This window comes from Coturnix japonica, chromosome 2 (genome assembly GCF_054131305.1).
Source record: "Coturnix japonica strain WE chromosome 2, WE-NBRP24, whole genome shotgun sequence".
NCBI lineage: Eukaryota > Metazoa > Chordata > Aves > Galliformes > Phasianidae > Coturnix > Coturnix japonica.
Window position 1 is genome coordinate 116,459,167 of NC_140664.1, and position 19,429 is coordinate 116,478,595.

Below are 19,429 nucleotides of genomic sequence, written 5' to 3' on the forward strand. Positions count from 1 at the left end.
AACTATTTCTGAGTATATACTGTAATACAAATATCTGTATTATGATGGAGTTCCTTGATGTAGCCATTTAAGATATTCCTAATGCTAACCACATAGTTACATACAATTCAGATGGTGACAAGAAGCTCTTTAGATTGGATGCCTGGACTTTATACAGGTTTTAATGCTCAAGTAAAAGTATATAATATTTTGTAATCATAGAATAACGGAATCATAGGCATTGGAGGGGACCTCTGAGGATCATCTAGACCAATATTCTGCTAAAGCAGGTTCCCTAGAATAGGCTGTACAGGAAAATGTTCAGGTGGGATTTGAATATTTCCTGAGAAGGAGAATCCAGAGCCACTCTTGGCAGCCTGTTCTAGTGCTTTTTAACCCTCAAAGTAAAGTAGTTTTTCCTCCTGTTCGTATGGAACTTCCTAAGTTAAGAGTTTGTGCTCATCACCCCTTGTTCTGTTACTGGGAACCATCAAAATAGACTGGTCCCATCTACTTGAATCCTGGACAGCATTGCTAAAAGCCCCCCTGCTCAGACTTCTCAAGGCTAAACAATCCTAAGCCTCCTGTCTCCATTTCAAATGAGGGAGATATTCCAGGCTCCTGTTCATCTTTGTTGCCCTCCATTGGGCTCTCTCCAGAAGTTCCCCATCTTTCTTGAACTGGGGAGCCGAGAATTGGGCACAGTACTCCAGATATCTCCTCACCAGGGCAGCATACATGGAAAGAACATCCTCCCTCAACCTGCTGACCACATTCATTTTAATGCACCCCAGGGTTTATGTTGCCTTTCCTCTGATCCTTAGGCACTTCTCTCATTCTCCACAACCTTTCAAAGATGATAGAAAGCAGTTTAGCAATCAGTTCTGCCAGCTTCCTCAGCACATGAGGATGCATCTCACTGGAGTCCATGGATTTATGTGAGCCAGATTTACCTAGGTGATCTCTAACCAGATTCTCCTGAAACAAGGGGAAGTCATCCTTTCTCCACACTCTCTTATCTTCAGGATTTGAGATTCCCAAGGGGCAGACTAAATAGCAAGGGCTGAAGCACGGAAGGCATTCAGTAATACAGTGCATTCTCTGTGCCCTCTGTTACCAGAGCACACACTTTATTCAGCAGTGGGCCCACATTTTCAGTAGTCTTCCTTTTGCTATTGACATTCTTAAATAAATCTTGTTAACATTGACCTCCTTCACCAGATTTAATTCCAAGTGGATATTAACCTTCCTTGTTGCATCTCTGCATGCCCTGACAATGCCCCTATATTCTTCCTAAGTGGCCACCTCTTCTTCACATTCTTTAGACTTTCGTCTTCCATTTGAGTTCTTCCATGAGATCCTTGCTTATCCATATGTGTCTCCTTCCTAATTTGCCTGATTCTTACTCCTAGGGATGTACGGATCTTGAGCTTGGAAACAGTGGTCAAAAAATTCTGTTGGGCCTCCTTACTTTCCAATCCTCTAACCCATGCGATACCTTCAAGTAAGTCCTTGAATAAGTCACTGTTGCTTTTCCTAAAGTCAAGGATTGCAATTGTACTTATTGACTTGTTTCTTCCATGTAAGATCCTGAACTCCACTATCTCATGGTTGCTGTATCTAGGCTGCTCATGACTGTGTCATTCCCAACAAGTCCTTCCTTGACTGTTAGAACAAGGTCCAGCAGCATACTTCTCCTCCTTGGCTCCTCCACAACCTGCATCAGAAAATCATCTTCCATGCACTGAAGAAACATCCTGGACAGCGTGTGCCTGGCAGTTATACTTTGCCAGCAAATATCAGAGTGGTTGAAGTCCCCCATGAGAAGCAGCAAGCGTGAGCATGAAGCTACTTTTAGCTGTCTGTAGAAGGTCTCATCAGGTTCTTCCTCCCAATAAGGCAGCCTGCAATAAACACCCACAACTGTGTCACTCAGATTAGCCTGCCTCTCACTTCACACCCATAAGTTCTCCACTAGTTTATCATTGATCCCTAGGCAGAGTTCAATAATTTCCAGTTGTGCTCTGACATAGACATAAAGATCATTTCCACCATCTCGCCTTACTGTTCTGCCTTTCCTAAAGAATATGTAACCGTCCATGACAGCATTCCAGGTATGAAAGATCCCCAATTCTTCTTGTTTGTTCCCTATGCTGCATGCATTGGTAAACTGGAACTTCAAAGAAGAAAAGGGAGCAGATGATGCAATCCCTGTTTTAATCTACATTCTCAAAACACACAGTGCTCATAGTTGTTTGTGATATTCCTGTAGAATGCCAGATTACAGCATAAGAGTCAGAGAATGAGGTGATTTAATCACAGTAACACTGTACTCCAACTAAACACCTTAGAGCAGTATTGTCTAGGCCAACATTCATCAAAACACCCCAAAACTCCATTCAACTCCTATAGGTGGAGTTATAACTTTTCTTGGTTCACTGTAAATAGATACAGTGAATTTCAACATTTTCTGGCATTATATTTTTTAGCAAGGGAAATATTAAAATACAAATTTAAAAAAAAATAAAAATGAACGGAATTGTTTGTTTACTATCCATTCAAGCCTGGGAAAATAGGGAGAAAAGGATAACATGCTATGAGTCATTTCACAAGCAAAGAAGCAAGTAAATTTTCTGTTCTGTACTTTGATATAAATAATAAGTTAAAATCTTTCAAGTTTTCATCACTGTATAGAACTTTGATCCGAGACAGATGCAGTGTAAAACTTCCTGTTTGTGGATTTCTTGTCTTAAAAGCACAGAAGATGATAAATTAGCTCTAATGCTGATCCACCCAAGGCAAGTTAAATATATTAATATATTTCTCCTTGCTCAAGTGTATGATCCTTTTTCCTTTTTTTTTCTTTCTTTTTTTTCTTTTTTGCAATAATTTGTTTTACAAAAATAGCCACATTTGTGAATACTTTATAGAATTAAAAAAAAAAAAAACAGAAAAAAATGAAAGAAAAAAGAAAGAAGGAACACAGCAACTATCTTCATTTTGTAAAAATCAATAACTTGAACTTTTTAATCCTGAAAATATACATTTAGAGCTATGCATCTTTATAATGTCTAGAACTGATGACCTGAAGTAAGGCAAGATTTGCCTAGAGTAGCACTCCATTAAGTCATTGTTCACATACAAAACCCAGATATTCATACATACATTGTTTAACTGAATTAGAAATACTCATGCTCACTGAATTTCTTTTTCACCTGGCAGAGACAAAAGCATTCTTGAAAAAGATTAAAAAACACAAAATATTTTCCAGAGAGACTGAATGAAGTGCAGTGTAGTACTAGCAGATAAGTAACACATTATATGATTTGATTTTAGATCACTGTTTCACAATCGGATCACCAAAAGAACTCTTCCAAGTTCAGTCTCAAGAAAGATTATCAGTAGTAGCAAGTTCTTTTGAGGCTTCAGACTAAAAAACATTTTGACTGGCTGTGAGAGAGGCAGATAACCACATAACGAACTACCACAATCAGAAGAATCAAATCCATTGCTTGAAAAATAATTCTTCTGTGTCTTGGAGTTACTTGAAATATATATGTATATATATATATGCAGTCTATCTATATGTATATAATTTATACACTTGATAGAATGTAAATAGTTCATATATTTATGAATGGAATAAAAAAAAAAAAACAAAAAAAACATAACAAGGTCGTTCCAGTAGTAGTCATTCACATTCACTCTTCAGAAATATAAACAAGAAACCACAAATGTAAGGTTCAATCATAATACAGGTTGCTAATTGTATTTAAAACTGGATGTCTGTATACTATTAAATGTAAATTTGAACCCTCTCAAACCAGATAGCAGAATTCTCACTGACTTCAATGGAGCCAAGATTTTACTCCTGCATTATTCCATGTATTACTTTGTGGTATATATTCACAACAGTTACTTTCCATACAGCACAAATGAGGAAATCTAGTGCAATCACAGTTTTTGTCAAAGAAAAAACACATGTACTGTAGCCCAATGTACTCCTGCATGTAATCAGAATCTGGACCATATGTCTTGGACATTTTCTTTTTCTAAACCTACACATGGTCCAGGACCACAGGGTTGTCTTTTGAAAGTCACATATAATGGAGAAATAATTCCCAAAGGCATACAGTTTGAAGGAACCAAAGCATTAATAGTATGGAAGTCTCCTCTCCTATTTGTACATTATTACCAAAATGTTTACTTGTCAAACATATTATTTATTCACTTTGCTTCATTCTCATTTATGTTTTGCATGTTTCAGCAAGAGATGTCCACAACTGAATGTTGTTTCAAACTTCTCACTTCTTGAAACATTAGTTGATTATCTACTGGGACTTTGTAGAAGCTGCTCATGACGTTGTGCGCATTTGGAAGATGACCCATCTCTGTATTCATAGCTTTGACAGAAGAGCACAGAACCTGGAGTAAGAGTGGGAGCGGGAAGAAAGCTTTGCTAGGAAGGATTATTCTGAAACATAAGAGAAGAAGCACTTAGTTCTTCTTTAGGCAGCCTTGTTTTAAGCATGGCTTTTCTATAGTCACTTGTTGACTGGCTAGTGGGGATAAAGCATGCCAGTATACACACAAAAATATATAAAACTATGAGTTTTTCATTCATATGAAGAAAATTCCCCAACCCATATACAGGGATTTCTTCATTCCATAAAGAGAAATCAGTGCCTCAGACGAGGCTAGAATTAAGGCAATAGCTGGCCTGCAAACACAGAGTGGCATCATGTTTACCCACTTCTAAACACTGATGATAATTTCAAACAAATCCTAACTGTTGTAATTCATCTGAGTGGGGTCTTCCACTGAAGTTATCAACACCCTTCGCAGTAATGACATCTCCTTGCTAAGAATAGGGCCTGAGAAGTTTTTATATATTCTCCATATGTGCCTACATGTATTTACACATACTCTTATGCACACACATGTACTTATGCACACACAAGCATGACCACACACAAATTTATAAATATATATATATATATATGTACATATGCAAAGAGGCAAGATTGATAACCATGTCAGATTTGGAACGTTACCCACTTTTCCGAACCATTTAAACTACCATCTACACAGTACATATTGAAACTCAACTTTAAGATTTCTTTTATTTTTATGTACAGCTCATATTTTTTGTCTGGAAATAAAATATCTAAGTACAGACAGACTGCAATGTTGTATATGTATAGCTTTCAACAATACTTAAGCTGAATAAATGCTTTGTACATAGTTCTGTCTTTTAATGAGTTTACAGCTACATTGATAAAATGGATTCTTCAATTCCTCAATTGCTTTTAACCAATAACAAGCAGAGAGACAATTACAAGTTAATATTAATAAGCAGCTCAAATAACACTGGTTAAATTATGTACAATACAAACCATTCATACAAATCAAGACTAGGATATTGAATTTGTTACAATATTTTGTAATAAAGATAAGACAGCCACTTATAACTTACATGTCCTCCATGAGGCATTTTCCTTCCTAAAGATCATCTGGAGGGTTTTAAAATAGCTTTGCTCGACTAAACTCAACCAGGTTTAAAGAATCAGAGCTTAAAGAGTCAGAGAAACATAAAACCAGAATGTCTGCCCACATGTAAATTCCAAATGTTTGCCCATCTTTACTGGTAACAGGCTCGTTCCATGGAAAAAGAGCCACCTAACACCACCTTGAATGTGCCTACTGTATGCTGGAAAAAAAGTCACTTTGCTTTGCTGTGTTCATATAGCAAGGAATACAGAACTTTACACACACATTTTTCCCATTTTAACAAGTATTTACTCCTACAGTATTATTTACCGGTACAGCTACTCCAAGCAGTAGAATGCATGAGTGGGGATTATTGGTATATACTCAAAGGATTTTCAAAGAGATTTCCACAACAGTCTGTGTTAGAAACTGTTCTCTGTCTAGCTAATCCATTTTGCTTGATGATAGTTTATCCCAAAACCTTAGTTATCAGACAATGAAAATCTCTCTTAACAGGAATCTCAATAGATATGAGCTGAGAAGAGTGTGTGTCTCTATGTGTGTGTATGGTTTTATTTCAAATCCATAGTGATTTACAACTAGATTGAAACATGGTGCTGACTGGGCAAAAATTACATTAGATTGTTTTCCACTAACATATTTGCAGCCATATGACATCAGCAGAAGCAGGTAGACACATTCCAGGCAATAGATGTGGCTTTCTTCCTCGAGGTTACAGCCCTGTCACACGAATTCTTTTATTCCCCAGGCTTCAGTCTCAGACACGTGTTCATTCTCACCCTGAGGGGAAGTAGGGTGTGTCACTGTGGTAGTTGTAATCAGGACACACCTTCTGTACTAGTTTATAATCTGTACTATAAAAGGAAATGTAAATACAGATTACTTTAAAGGGCTTGGAGCAGAGCCATGACACATGGCTCTGGGTCTGCTCCTGATAACAGGTTTTTGAAGGGTCATAGTTGCAGAGTGTGTTCTTGGTGGCCTTGTCAACCTTTTCATACTCGATTCGACAGTTAAAGGACTTGGAATCTTTGGCATCAATCACTGTCTGTTGTGCCAAGTCAAATTCCACTATTTTTGTAGGGGGCACTAGGCTCACAGATACATTCCCTTGACCAGTGGAGTTATGCCTGAAGTAAACGCTAAACGTCCCATTGCCATGGTCAACGATTTTCCCTGTTATTAACAGATTTAGCTTCACAGTCTTGATGTTGGAATGAAAATCACCCCAGCCAAACATTTTCTTAAATTTCCCAGTCTTGACAATGGGCCGTCTCTTTGCCCTGGGCCGGGGCTCTTGTAGGTCTGTGGAGTTCCTCAGCCAGTCCCAGAGATCTTGCTCAGTATAAGTTTCTGGGGCATCATATCGCAGGTCTAAATCTGTATCATTTTCCTTTCCACGAAAAGTCTGTGATAGCAGTCGGCTGATGGACAAGTCTTTGCTACTTTCTGTCCATATATGCTTTAGTGTGGATTTGGAGCTTCCTGATTTTAGAAGTTCTGATTTACCTCCATTTGTTAAATTTGCACAGGTAACCTGGAAAAGAATGAAGAGAAGAAAGAAAGGATACATTAAGACATATAATACAAAAACCACCATTTCCACCTGGGCAAATGAGCAGATTTCAAAATCATAAGAAAGATTTTTTTGGGGAGAAATAACTACATTCTCCATATTCAAGTAGAACAAAACATAAATGTCTACTTTCCTCTTCTTTCCAAGCAGTTGTTATTTAATTCTCTTTTGTCAATCTTTTGCCTTCAGAATTAATTCTGACCATTCATTTAATTATTCAGCATACAAGTGACTTCTGTCATGATGCCTGTAATTGATGAGAAAGGAATCAAGTGTACAAAAACTAAAGTACACAGCTGCGTCATCCTGCTTTCACTGACCATTTCTCCTCTCAGAGTGAAGAACTTTAGTTTTAATGTTCTCTCCTTGCAGTAGCTGTGTTTTCCCCCATCTGAGGCACACTCATTTATCCTTACTGCCCCTTGAGTTCACTGTTAGGCTGTTGTCTTGATGGTGTCAGTCTGACTATGCTCAAAGTCCAGGTCACTAGAAATCTGATGACAGCAACCTAATATCCCTACTCTTTTTGTAAAGATACATTGGTCTGCGGTCTTGACTAAGACCTTCAGTAACAAGTACAGAATAAACAATAGAATAATGTAAGTTTTAATGAGTTTCTTCAACAGCAATAAACCTACTGTGAGTTATACCCCAATTAATGCAAGAGGAATCACTCCCTTTCTAGAACAGCTACTGATTTGCCTTGTATGTATGAAGTTTGATATGTATTTCTCCCTTCCACCTCCTCTTTATTCAGACATTTCTCCATGAACCAGTGGTTTGGGCAAGACAAAGATTCATTTGTGCAATTTCAAGAAAAATTAGGGGCAATTATTGGAAAGCAATAATTTTTAAATATCATACACAGCACATTTAAATTTAAAAAAAAAAAGAGAGAGAGAGAAAACTGTGGATCATGTTGCTAAATTTCAGAGATAGGTTTTCACAGTGTCAGAGCCATTTTTTCTTATTTATTTATTTTCTCTTTGCCTTAATTGTGTGGAAAACTGAGAACAGATGCAGCATCACAGCTGCGTAATTCACAGCAGTGATGGAGAGCAGGGAGGGCTGGAATTATCAGGGGACAGGAAAAGGACAGGAGGCATCCACAACACCCTTAGACTCATTTCTTTAAAAACTTACACCAGGTGCACTACCACATTTTTTTAGCATTTGAACTGACATGAAGAAGACATTGAGTGTCTTATTTCCCTTTTCATGACTACATAACACATTCTCAAAATGCCTGGTTTATACCTCTGTGTTTTGGCACTGCGTTACATTGTGCTTCTGTATTGTCAGCTTCATCTTTCTCTTCACTTAAATCAAATTGAGTATATTCACAACTAAAGAAATATATCGAAAATTGGGTAGTATTTATACCATGATCCCTCTCTACTAGTATAACTGAAGGTATATGTCAGGGACAATATCTCTCACAGTTTGACCTTTTCATTTCCTAAGAATCATGGAATTGAACATGCTTTCATTAGCTTAATTACTCTTTCAAGGTCAGTTGAAGGAAATAATCATACATAAAATCAGACTAAGTAGTCTTAGTATCCTTAGATAGAAGGTATGTTCACAGACTTTACAGTAAACAAATGGGTAAACTGTTCTGTCGCATCCCACACTACATCTTCCTAGCGCAGTTCCAGTGAGAGGAGTCAGTAGCAGCAATAGCTAAAATATAGGTTTTATTTAAGACCTTGCCAAAGGGATGACTTTTTCCTCTTTTGAACTGAAAGAAGGATAAACACAGCCTAGCATTTTGATAGCCACTTTCTAGCTGCATCTTAGCATCATCACAGCGAGCCAGGAGAGAAGCTGTAATGAAATGCACTGATGGTGCACTGGTTAATGAAGCAGCAGTGAACATGTCACAGGGAGAGAGAATGAGACTCAGAATATAATTTTGCAGTGGCATATGGAGAAGGCGAGCAAAATAAGGGGAGATATGTGGCTAAAAGGAAAAATGTGCCTGTCCAGCATGAATCTGTCAACCTATTATGAATCTAAACAATTAGCTAAGAGAGCTAGTCTACCTACAATCTGTAGGTGGGACACAGATTATCACCACTATATTTTTCTTTCCTCGGAGCGTGCTTTTGTTTTGTTTTCCTTTCTGCCTTCAATGACTGAAAATTCATAGGATTATGTTGCAAGTTCCATGAAACAAGATGTAAAGGAATAAAAACCATTTAAAAATAACATCTGATTTTTTTTTCCAACTAAAACTGAACAGAAAAGAAGGGAAGTATTTTTTATAATTGCTGACTGATCCAACGCAAGTACATTTTTGAAAGCCAGTATATCTCATGGAAATGGATAATTCAGATCCCATGTATGCTCAACAGCTTCATATTTGTCTTAATAAATACAATTGATTGTTACTGTCATTGATCTAGTAGCATTTGAAAAGCTTCTGGTCATGCAGTTAGCCGTGAGACCTCTGCAATTTTCATTGTGGGTAACTGACTACATTCATGACTATGCCTGAACCTGCCCTCCCTAGTCAAGTGCTTGTGTGAGTACTAGTGAAACAGCCCCCAGCTGTCAATAAAAAGTGCTCTAGAATTCATAGCTCTTCACTAATATTTTCCAGACAAGTGCTCTTTCATATACTGTTAGTGCACTATGTACTATGGAAAGTAGCTAAATGTATCCTCAGAGACTTGCACACCCAATAATACAGAGCACTGCTGTGTAATAGAATTTCTGCAAGTGCAGCAGTTATTTTCACATGAACTAATCCACAATTTCCTTCTGCCTCTCTTCTCTTCAATCATAAGCCTGAAATAATACAGGAAAGATCATAAAATGTATGTGATTTTGCACTTAGCATTGTGAAAACCAGCTTACTGAAATGCAGACTCATTTTAGCAAAACCTAAAAAAAGAGCCAATTTTAAATGACTAATTGACAGTTAAACCAGAGAGCAGTCAAAATTTCATCCTGTTTTTTTTCCTTCTTCTTTGACTTTATGTGTGTATAATCCAGAAACATGCATACAGCCCCTTACCAATTAATTCAACATAAAATCCATAACCACAGCCAATAGAAGACTGAAAAATGTATTGTTCTTCATTATTTATCTTTTCTTTTTTTTCAGAAATGGTTTCCAGCAGGAATTCACTGGGACTGTTCAAGCGTACATAGGATTGGGGTGAGAATGAGCATTTTTCTCTATAGTTACATTATAAAAATTTATAGAAATAACAGAATCAGATTTATGTCTGCTTCACTCTACAAAAATAAGATGCATTTCAGCTTCTGTTGGCTGAAGTGATCAGGGTCCAGACTCGTTTTTTACTGTATGTATATATACAGAGCTTCCTATGTTAGCCAGTCTTCGCTGGTGGCTTTAAGCTTTATTCTAACAGAGGAAACACAGTATAGTTAGTATACAAGAAACATTGAAAAGTTTTGCCAAGTACAGTACAATACATCAATGTTCCAAAAGGGCTGAGGAGATGAATTTCCTGTGACTGCTTAGCTAGAAGTGAATAATTATGATGTCAGTAGTGTCCGTATAGAAAAATAGTAAGGAGAAAAAAGATTTAGGAAAGCTTAGCCATTACGACAAATGTTACTGGAAAAGCAGCTCAGTAAGTATAACAAATTGACCTTTGCTTCTAGTCTTGTATCTTTAATGGAAAATACGAATTTCCACTACCTAGTAAAGCTTACTGATAACAAAAAGGTACAGGGAGCAGACTGCCTGGTAACTTTTTCAATGAATAATGACAAACAGCTATTTCATTTCTTCCTATGTTTCTAGGCAGAAACATAGACAGCGGTTTCCCTGGGTATAATAAGTCAAAGCACAATTAATAAAAGACATAGGAATTGACCTGTAATGCAGTTTTTGCTCCACTAAAACAGAATTTTCTTTTCGTTCTGTATCCTTCTTTCTGAGGATGAAAAAATTTTCATGATGTTTAGCTTCAATAGATGTGCTTTAGTGACTGTCTGTTGTTTAATTAGGACTTCCTAAAGGATAGGTGGGATTTGTCTCAAAAACCTTGGAGTCCTCTTTCAAGAAACAGAACACTGAATGCTTAGTCAGATCAAATCTGAGCATTTAAAACAAATAAAACAAAGTTGGAAAGTTATGTCAGGAAGTTGTCAGGGTCTCAAATGGTAATTTATGCTCTATTCTCATCCCAGGGCAATATCAACCATAGTAATATTAATACTAAGATTAATAAATTTGAGATTTAAAGAGTGGTTCAAAGAGATACACAATGCATCTTGATTTCTCACTTTATTATTGCTCATTACCTATAATTATGGTATTGGCTTAGAAATTATGTATTTGTTCCTCTGAATATATGACTACTTGAGGGCAAATGAAAATGTAAACAACAATCTAATACTCAAGGTGGAAAATCTCTCTCTTCAGGTAAACAAGTAATCAAAACTGAAATCATTTTTGTTGGCATAGCTCTGTAACAATTTGGCAGCACTGTTTGCATGCTCTCCATGCACAAGAACTTAGAATTTTCTTTCCTCTGTCAAATATCCCAGATGATAAAACAGTACTGGTGGAAGTAACTGCAAGGTAGACTGTTGTCAAGGCAGAACAGAACTCAGAAAAAAATCAGTTGGGTCTATGTTACCCACTTTAACCCTCTTTTATCCTGTTACATCCTGTTACATGGAAGAAATTTTAGATATAGCTAACTACACTGCTTTAAGGAAATTTTATTCCTGTACCTGTCTACACATTGGAAAAAGTCGGTAGTGGCATGGATATATTTTATCCAATGAACAATTTCTAGTCAGAGCTAATATTATACAGGTATTTGACCATACACAAAGAAAATGAGAATTTAATTTGATGGTTATACAATTATAACAGGAGGAGTTAAACTCTGTTAAGGAATTGTGGCTGCTATAAATTGGTATACGAGAAAGAGGTAAAAAGCAGAAAATCTCCGAAGATTCTAGCTCACATAAACAGAAATCTGTATTTCAAACTTAGAAAACATTTTTCACTTTGACCAGCAAAGAATAAGTATTTAGGTTTTGTTGTTTCACTTACGAATTTGCCATTGAGAGAACACTTTGGAGAGAGCAGAAATATTGCAGGCTAGAAACAGGACAAGATTGCTCTACCAAAACCTTTTATACAAGACTATAATCACATCCAAGTCTACTGTTTCCTACAGTGTAAGTGTGATGAAGCTAGTTCTGTGTTATTTTTACAACAAGTTGTGTAGTCTTAGAATCATAGAGCCACAGTATGACATAATTGTTTGGCTTAAAAGGGATCACTTGGATCCAACATCCATTGCCATGGGCAGGGATGCCTCCCACTATCATCTACCTCCTACCTACCCTGGGCTTGAACACTTCCATTATTCCACTTGAATACTTTCCAGTGTAGCACATACTTCTAGATCTAGGAAATTTCCTACAGAGTGCTTTTCTTTTGGTGATAGTATAGTTTTGTACTATTCTGTTATCTTTGGGGTTTGATTTGATCTTTGATCATACAAATCATTTTCACAGGTATTTACAGTCTGAAAAGTAACCCCCCTTAAGCCTGTTCTGTTAACTAGTGATTAGAATAAATGCTTAATACTTGGGCTTTCAAAGAGTATTTAGCCTTCTGAAGAGACATATAGACACTCAAAATCAGTCAGACAGACTGTGATTATGCGGATATTTCTTCCAGCAGCATTGGTCTAACACATTCTTTCTTTCTCAATTTTCTCTGCTTTGCCCTGCAAGAGTGTTGTCTTCTCAGCTGCGGCAGTACAGCTCCTTGTAAATTCTTTGTAATGACTTTCTTCTTCCTTCCACAAACTACCAGAGTGGAAAACTGACTTGAAGTTAATCAACCAGACTCCTCTAAGTGCCTGGAGAAAGCTGGGGACTTTGAACCAGGAATCAAAATCACAGATCCATGCCAGGAAGCCATGAGATATCAGTTCTAGGGAGCATTCTTGCTTTACCTAAAAAGCAGAGGCAAAAAAGGAACTACTATCACTGTTGTCTCTCAGAGAAGGGATCTCATTTTTTTTCTTCAAAATGCATTTCCTGGGGGGAAGAAAATAAAAAGAGGGAAAAAAAAAAAAAAAAAAAAAAAAAAAAAAAAGGAAGGGATTGTCATTTTCAAATTAATTTAAGAGCTTGAGAACATCAGCATGCTGCCACCTAAATTCTTGTCCAAAAGGCCACAACAAAATCTAGCATAGCACCTGTATTTCTCCAGTGTAGTTCGGTATCTGGATGCTTATGCCAAACAGAGCCATGAAAAAAAGCATGGCAGTAGAGGAGCTTACAGGTCGAGAAAAGGAAGTGCTGCCTCATTTACAGGTGCTTCAAGAACTGGGCAGTTTCAAAGGTGGTAGAAAACAGACTGTATAAAAACAGTTTGTGACTGTGGTTCTGAAATACTTTAAAATTTATGAACTAACTCTGCTCAATGTATTGGTCAGTCCTGACCACCACTGAAATTAATTATAAAACTCCTAGAGAAGCAGAAGAATGAATATAGTGTGGCATTATGTAGTTTGTTTTCATCTTCTTGACTAGTAATATAATTAAGGTAGAATTGATGCTGTTCAATATCATTTCTCTATCTATTTAGAAAACATTACAGTAGTGCAAATAACAGCCTGTGAACTGAAGGACCAACTGAGTTACAATATAGTGTGAAATTCTTCTCATTACAATTTTACAGCTTTCTGCTTTTTGCCATAGAAGTGCAGGAACTCGCTCCAAATATTTCTAATGGTGGAGATGCAAGTGAACTTATAAAGATTTGGAAAATGATTGAAATATATCTGTATGAAATATCCTATTAACTCTTGCCCTACGTTTTACATTTTTAGAAAGAATTCGACTAAACTGTTGAAGCTTGCTGCCTGTGTTGTCATTAAGGATTTTTTACTTCAGTGGATTACAGCTTTTGAAAATTCAACCAGCTCTGTTCAGCAGGGGATTAAACTTCCATGGAATAAATTAAAGTGGGTTAAAAATGTCTAACAGGGTTTTATGACCCTTGTGTTATACCAGTATTGCACACTGCTGCTAACTTTGAAATGAAAGTCTAGGTAGGTAAATAAATGTTGTCAAGGATATATTTCTCTCTTTCCACATTCCTATAAGCCTTCTTTTATTAATACTGGTTTGCCATTTTCTGCATACATGTATAAAGTAATATTAAATAAAATTAGATTTTATTTGAAAGGCCACAGAGCAACATTTTAATCAAAATTTGCGCTGTATTTTTCTTTACAGATAACACACTAAAGAAAATGTCTGTTCTTGTATGGCTACACGTATCTTTTGAAGAGGGTGTAAAAACCTGTAGTGTGCTCCACACTGGTGAAATGGAAGATATCCCAGTACTATATAGTGGTGTCACAGTTTTGGCTGAGGTAATTTTCTTTGTAGAGGCTCGCTCATATGATTCTCTGTTTTGGTGTGTGTGTGTGTGTGTTGGGGGGAAGGGACGCAGAGGAGGGGATAGGAGGTGAAAATATTTGCCACAATACACCAGAGCAGTGTTTACACAGGGCAAAATACTCTTCTACTTCTCATGAAGTCCTGACAGTGAGGAGCAGCACAAGGAGCTGGGAGGTGGCATATCCAGGACAGCTCAACCCAACTAACCAAAGGGAGATTCCATACTATATGATGTCATGCTCTGTAATAAAATCTGTGTTAAAGAAGGATGAAGGGAGAGATGTTGGGAGTGATGGCATTTGTTTTCCCAGGTAAGCACTATACATGACGGTCCCTCCTTTCCTGGAAGTCAATGAGCAAAACTGTTGCAGTGCTCCCAGATGGTAGAGATGTTGAAAGCATATGGAAACGGCAGAATTTGCTTTTGATATAAATCTGAACTCAACCACCAGTGCACGTTTGACTAGCTGGGATGCAGAAAGATTAAGCAGCCTCAGAAAAATACTACTACATTTTGTATACATTGTTGGCATTTCTGCAACTCTGAACACAGATATCATGCAATGTCTATTATTCCATTAAGAAAAATAAAGTTACAAACACATTAAGAGCATACTATATACAAATTTTCCTACCATTTGTAAACTACATATATACATATATTCATTCAGTTAAATATTCCTCTGTAGTATAATTCCTGAACTTCTGCAGACTAGGTCTGTGGTGTATTTCTGAGTTGATCAAAGCAGATGCTGTGAAGGAAACTAGTATAATCAAAATAAAATAGAACACCAAATTGAAAAATCAACATTTTCTATGCCTAATAGTTGCCTTGTATTTTCTTCCTACAATGGCATCATACCTAATTAGAAGTGAAAATTAATAGCCAACAGAATTAATCAAATTCCATATGCAAATATCTAGCTCATGAGAGCCTTGGTCCAATTTCTAATACCATCATTAAGATCATTAATTTAAACTGAGATGAGTTATGAGTATTTTGAGCATTGACACATAAGCTGAAGGAGGTTATTTGCTAAGATTTTCATAACAAAAATGAAATACATAAGAAAAAAATACATTAACAGCACATCGATCTCTAAGATAATGAGCATTGCTATGAGTATGCCTTTGGAAGACCACAAGTCCTCTCCTGTAACATGGTGTAGTTGATACATTGTTTTAAATTCACATTAAGGTGTACCTAATGAAGTTGAATACAGATAGTTCAAGGTCTACTAGGCTGATATCTCTGGGATTATTTTATACTTGCTGATCTCTGCCTAGCACCTTCAAAGACCAGAGAAACTTTTTTTTAATCAAAACTTGAGTCCAAGTTTCATAAACCCTTCAGAGACACTTTCACAGTCTACAGAAAAGGACCAAACTATTCCAGTTAGCAGAAAATATAAACTTAGCTTCCAAATAGAACTACAGGAGCCCTAAAGCGTTAGTTACATGAGAGGCAATTGAGTGCATTCTCAGACTAGCATCTCCTCAGCTCACTTCAACTAACTCCAGTGTCTTGATCCATAACTACATTTCCAGGCAGGGTGACTAGAAGAAATGTAGCCTTTTAAGGCAAATTATTATGGACTGCCCAAAACCTATGAACTTTCTCCAAATGCTGATGGTTGAAATATTTTAAGTTGAATAGTCAACAGAATGATTTCAGAGTAATAAAGTAGTGATGGCACTATATTACATTTCCTACATAAAGAAGAAAAGTATAAAATTTATCATTCTGACCTTGTATCACAAGGTCTTTGCAGTTATATAAAAAATTCAACTGGTCTATCAGAATTGATTTAGAAAACAGTGAATTTCCAACATGTGTAGTTTTCAGAAGGATTTGAGAATTAGAGAAAACAATGGAGTCCAGAAAATAAGGCTGGAATCCTTACATGCGTTGGTTTTAGTATTTAATCAACAGCATGTATGTATATAGAATCATACAATGTCTTATTTTGGAAGTGACCTTAAAGATCATCTAGTTTCAATCCCCTACTGTGGAAAGTGTTGCCACCCCCCATACCAGACTTCCCAGGGCCCCATCCAACCTTGTCTTGAATGACAAGGATGGGGATGGGGAATCCACAACTTTTCAGGGCAGCCTGTGCCAGTACCTCACCACACTCTGAGTAAAGAATTATTCCCTAACATGTAACCTATTTCTCCCCCCTTCTAGTTTAATGCCATTCCCCATTCTTATCACTAATAGTATTAAACCATGTAAAAAGTCAGTCTCCCTCCTGCTTGTAAGCTCCCTTCTCATACTGCAAACACTAAGATATAACAGACTCAGGGTTCAGGAAAAAACAGACATTATTGATCCCAAATATGTATGAATCATGAAATGCAGAGGTTTTAGAGATGGACAGAGAAGCAGGAACTTCTCGTATAAAGTTGGAGAGATCCTTTATCTTGGGGTTCATTCTGCTTTGACCTCAGATTGTTCTGGGTGTCACAGCCTTGAACACACTAAATTGTTTGGGCCAATTCTATTTGTAATATCTCTTGTGTGAACTGGGTTTCAATGGAGTAGCTCAAATAGAAATTAAGTTCTTCAACTTTCAGAGAATAAATATTTCTTTAAAGGCAGGTCAAGGCCACAATACATTAACATATTCCTACATCTTACAACCCCACCCCCCACCCTCCCCACCCAGCATCCCCCCTGCATAAAAAAAAGAGCAAATATCTTTCTTCCATTGTTGTAGTCTCTATATCTGTGTGTCTGAACAACTGCACAGAACAATGTAATTTAACCTTACAAGTAAATTTCATTTGCTACCTGCCAAATACCAGTACAAAACATAACTATGAAAAAGCAATAAAATCCTCATTCTAAGGCAATAGGTAACACACTTTTGCTATAATATACTTGCTAAATAACATTCAATGAACTCATAAAAGCATTTAATTTAAATTTAAATGCTTAGCAGTTCGATTTTTCAGGGAGTAAACTACAACTTTGCTCATGTTTCTTTTAAATACATTTGCAAAATAGACATCATTTCAAAATCCACTGTTAGTGCTATATATGATTACAATTACTGCAGTGTTCATGGTCCACCCTTTCGTCAGGGTTAGGACATACTAGCAACTGCAAAAATACACAGTCCCTGTCATAGACAGATTTATCACTGAAATAGAATTTGCAAAGGTAAGAAAAAAAAACAAGAAATACTGGTGATGTCATAATTCGACTACAAATTTAAGAGTTTGTACAAATCTCTACACTTTTATTTGAATGTCATATCCAATATGTCCCAAAAATGTTTATTTCAGTCACCAATAGAAACATAAAATGCCACTAGCAGTTTTTAAAAGGATACAAACTCTCAAAAACAGACATCTCAGAGGGGATTTTTATGGCACTCAAGTAAGTTCACATGATCAAAGGAACTGAAACCCACTCATAGGGCACTAAGAGGTCTAAATATTCTCCACAGGCAGGGACATCTCTCCTTAGTTTTGAGATATGTATAACTTCTTGCTTTGACAAGATTTGCAGTAAAGGTGATTATATATATAGGTGATATATATATAGGTGATTATATATACATATATATAATCTATCCTTGAAAGTGTGAATTACTCAGTTTTCTCTCCATTGTGCAGTTGTCAGTCAGTAGCACCTCTCGGTAGTTTCTAAACTACCTAATGAATAACATTTTCTACTTTTTAAAATTTCCTTAATCAAAGTCTAACGATATAATTCTCATAAACTCACTGAAAACCAGTATAATCTTATATAATTTATAAAGATAGTTGCTTTTTAAAGGGTTTCCTTACTTTACTGTATAGGTAACTAGGACACGAGAATGTAAGACAGCGAGAAAAGTCCAATTTGTACTTGTTACAAGATTATATCCATTCAATGAATTTTTTTCAAGCCCTCATTTTATAGATATTCTTTCTAAAATAAGTTTATAAAATAGTATAATCCAACAGTAGACTAGGTAAACTAACAGAATATATCTTCCAATAATTTTAGAACAATTTCTCCTATGGAGTACAATGTATACCCAGATTTGGTTGACATTCCAGATTTGGAAGACATTCAGTCACTCACTAGTTGCAGGATAGTATAAGAAAATCAGGTGTTGTAATTTACAGTAGTGTCATGGTAGTAAATATAACCAAATGTCTGAAGCCTAAACTCCAAATCAAAAATCGAATGTCTTCATTATTAGCCCCTGCATGAGTTTGGTTACCAGGAGGTAGGAGAAGGGCAGTGACTGTAAGGTCCTAGATTGAAAAAACACATGTGTATGCAAATGATTTAGCTATGACACACTTTTGCCTAAAATTACCCATGCCTTTTCAAGTATTATCATGTACTTTGAATAATGCAGAAGCAGATCTTTTGCCAACATCACTGCTGACCATTTACCTGATTTTTTAGTAGGTCTATGCCTGATTAGTCCAGCTGAGGAAACACATATTTAAAATTATCAAAAGCTTCATTTTTAAGTTAAATAAAATCACTTAAAACAATTTTGGACAGCATTTATGTCAGTGAGAATAAGAAATTTACAAATATGCCTACTGAATATAAAGGATTCAGGCAGGAAAAGCAATTTTCCATCATGTTCTTCAGTTCAAAAATGAGTGCATTTTTGTTACAGGGAAGAGCAGTAAAGGATGCATATCAGTCTCTGTGCCTGTTCAATTAACTGCTCATTCTAATCAGACTGCCAGCAAGGGATCATTAGGAGTTTGGTGTTTATGATGTAAAATATCTGCTAGGAATTGGATTTTGATCATAGCTTCATTTTACATCTGTTTCGCACTAACCAATAGAACAAAAGAGTGTTAATCACTCTTGACCTTTGCTGGATTTGAACTGGTAACTTGATTGCTAATCCCTACTGAGGGTCTCTGAAGTACACTGTAGAGCCCCTGAGGCATGCAGCTTGACCCCCTCTCTCCAAC

General features: G+C 36.5%; 1 protein-coding gene across 4 annotated transcripts in view; it reads right to left on the reverse strand.

Moving 5' to 3' along the window:
- Positions 1-5,083: 5,083 nt before the first annotated feature.
- Positions 5,084-19,429, reverse strand: part of NXPH1 (neurexophilin 1) — a 133,705-nt gene continuing 119,359 nt past the window's right edge. For all 4 annotated transcript variants that reach the window (XM_015853663.3, XM_015853662.3, XM_015853661.3 and 1 more), the window contains exon 3: positions 5,084-7,027. In XM_015853663.3, the coding sequence (XP_015709149.1) occupies positions 6,266-7,027 (762 nt within the window). In that variant the 3' untranslated portion in view covers positions 5,084-6,265. The remainder of the gene's footprint in view (positions 7,028-19,429) is intronic.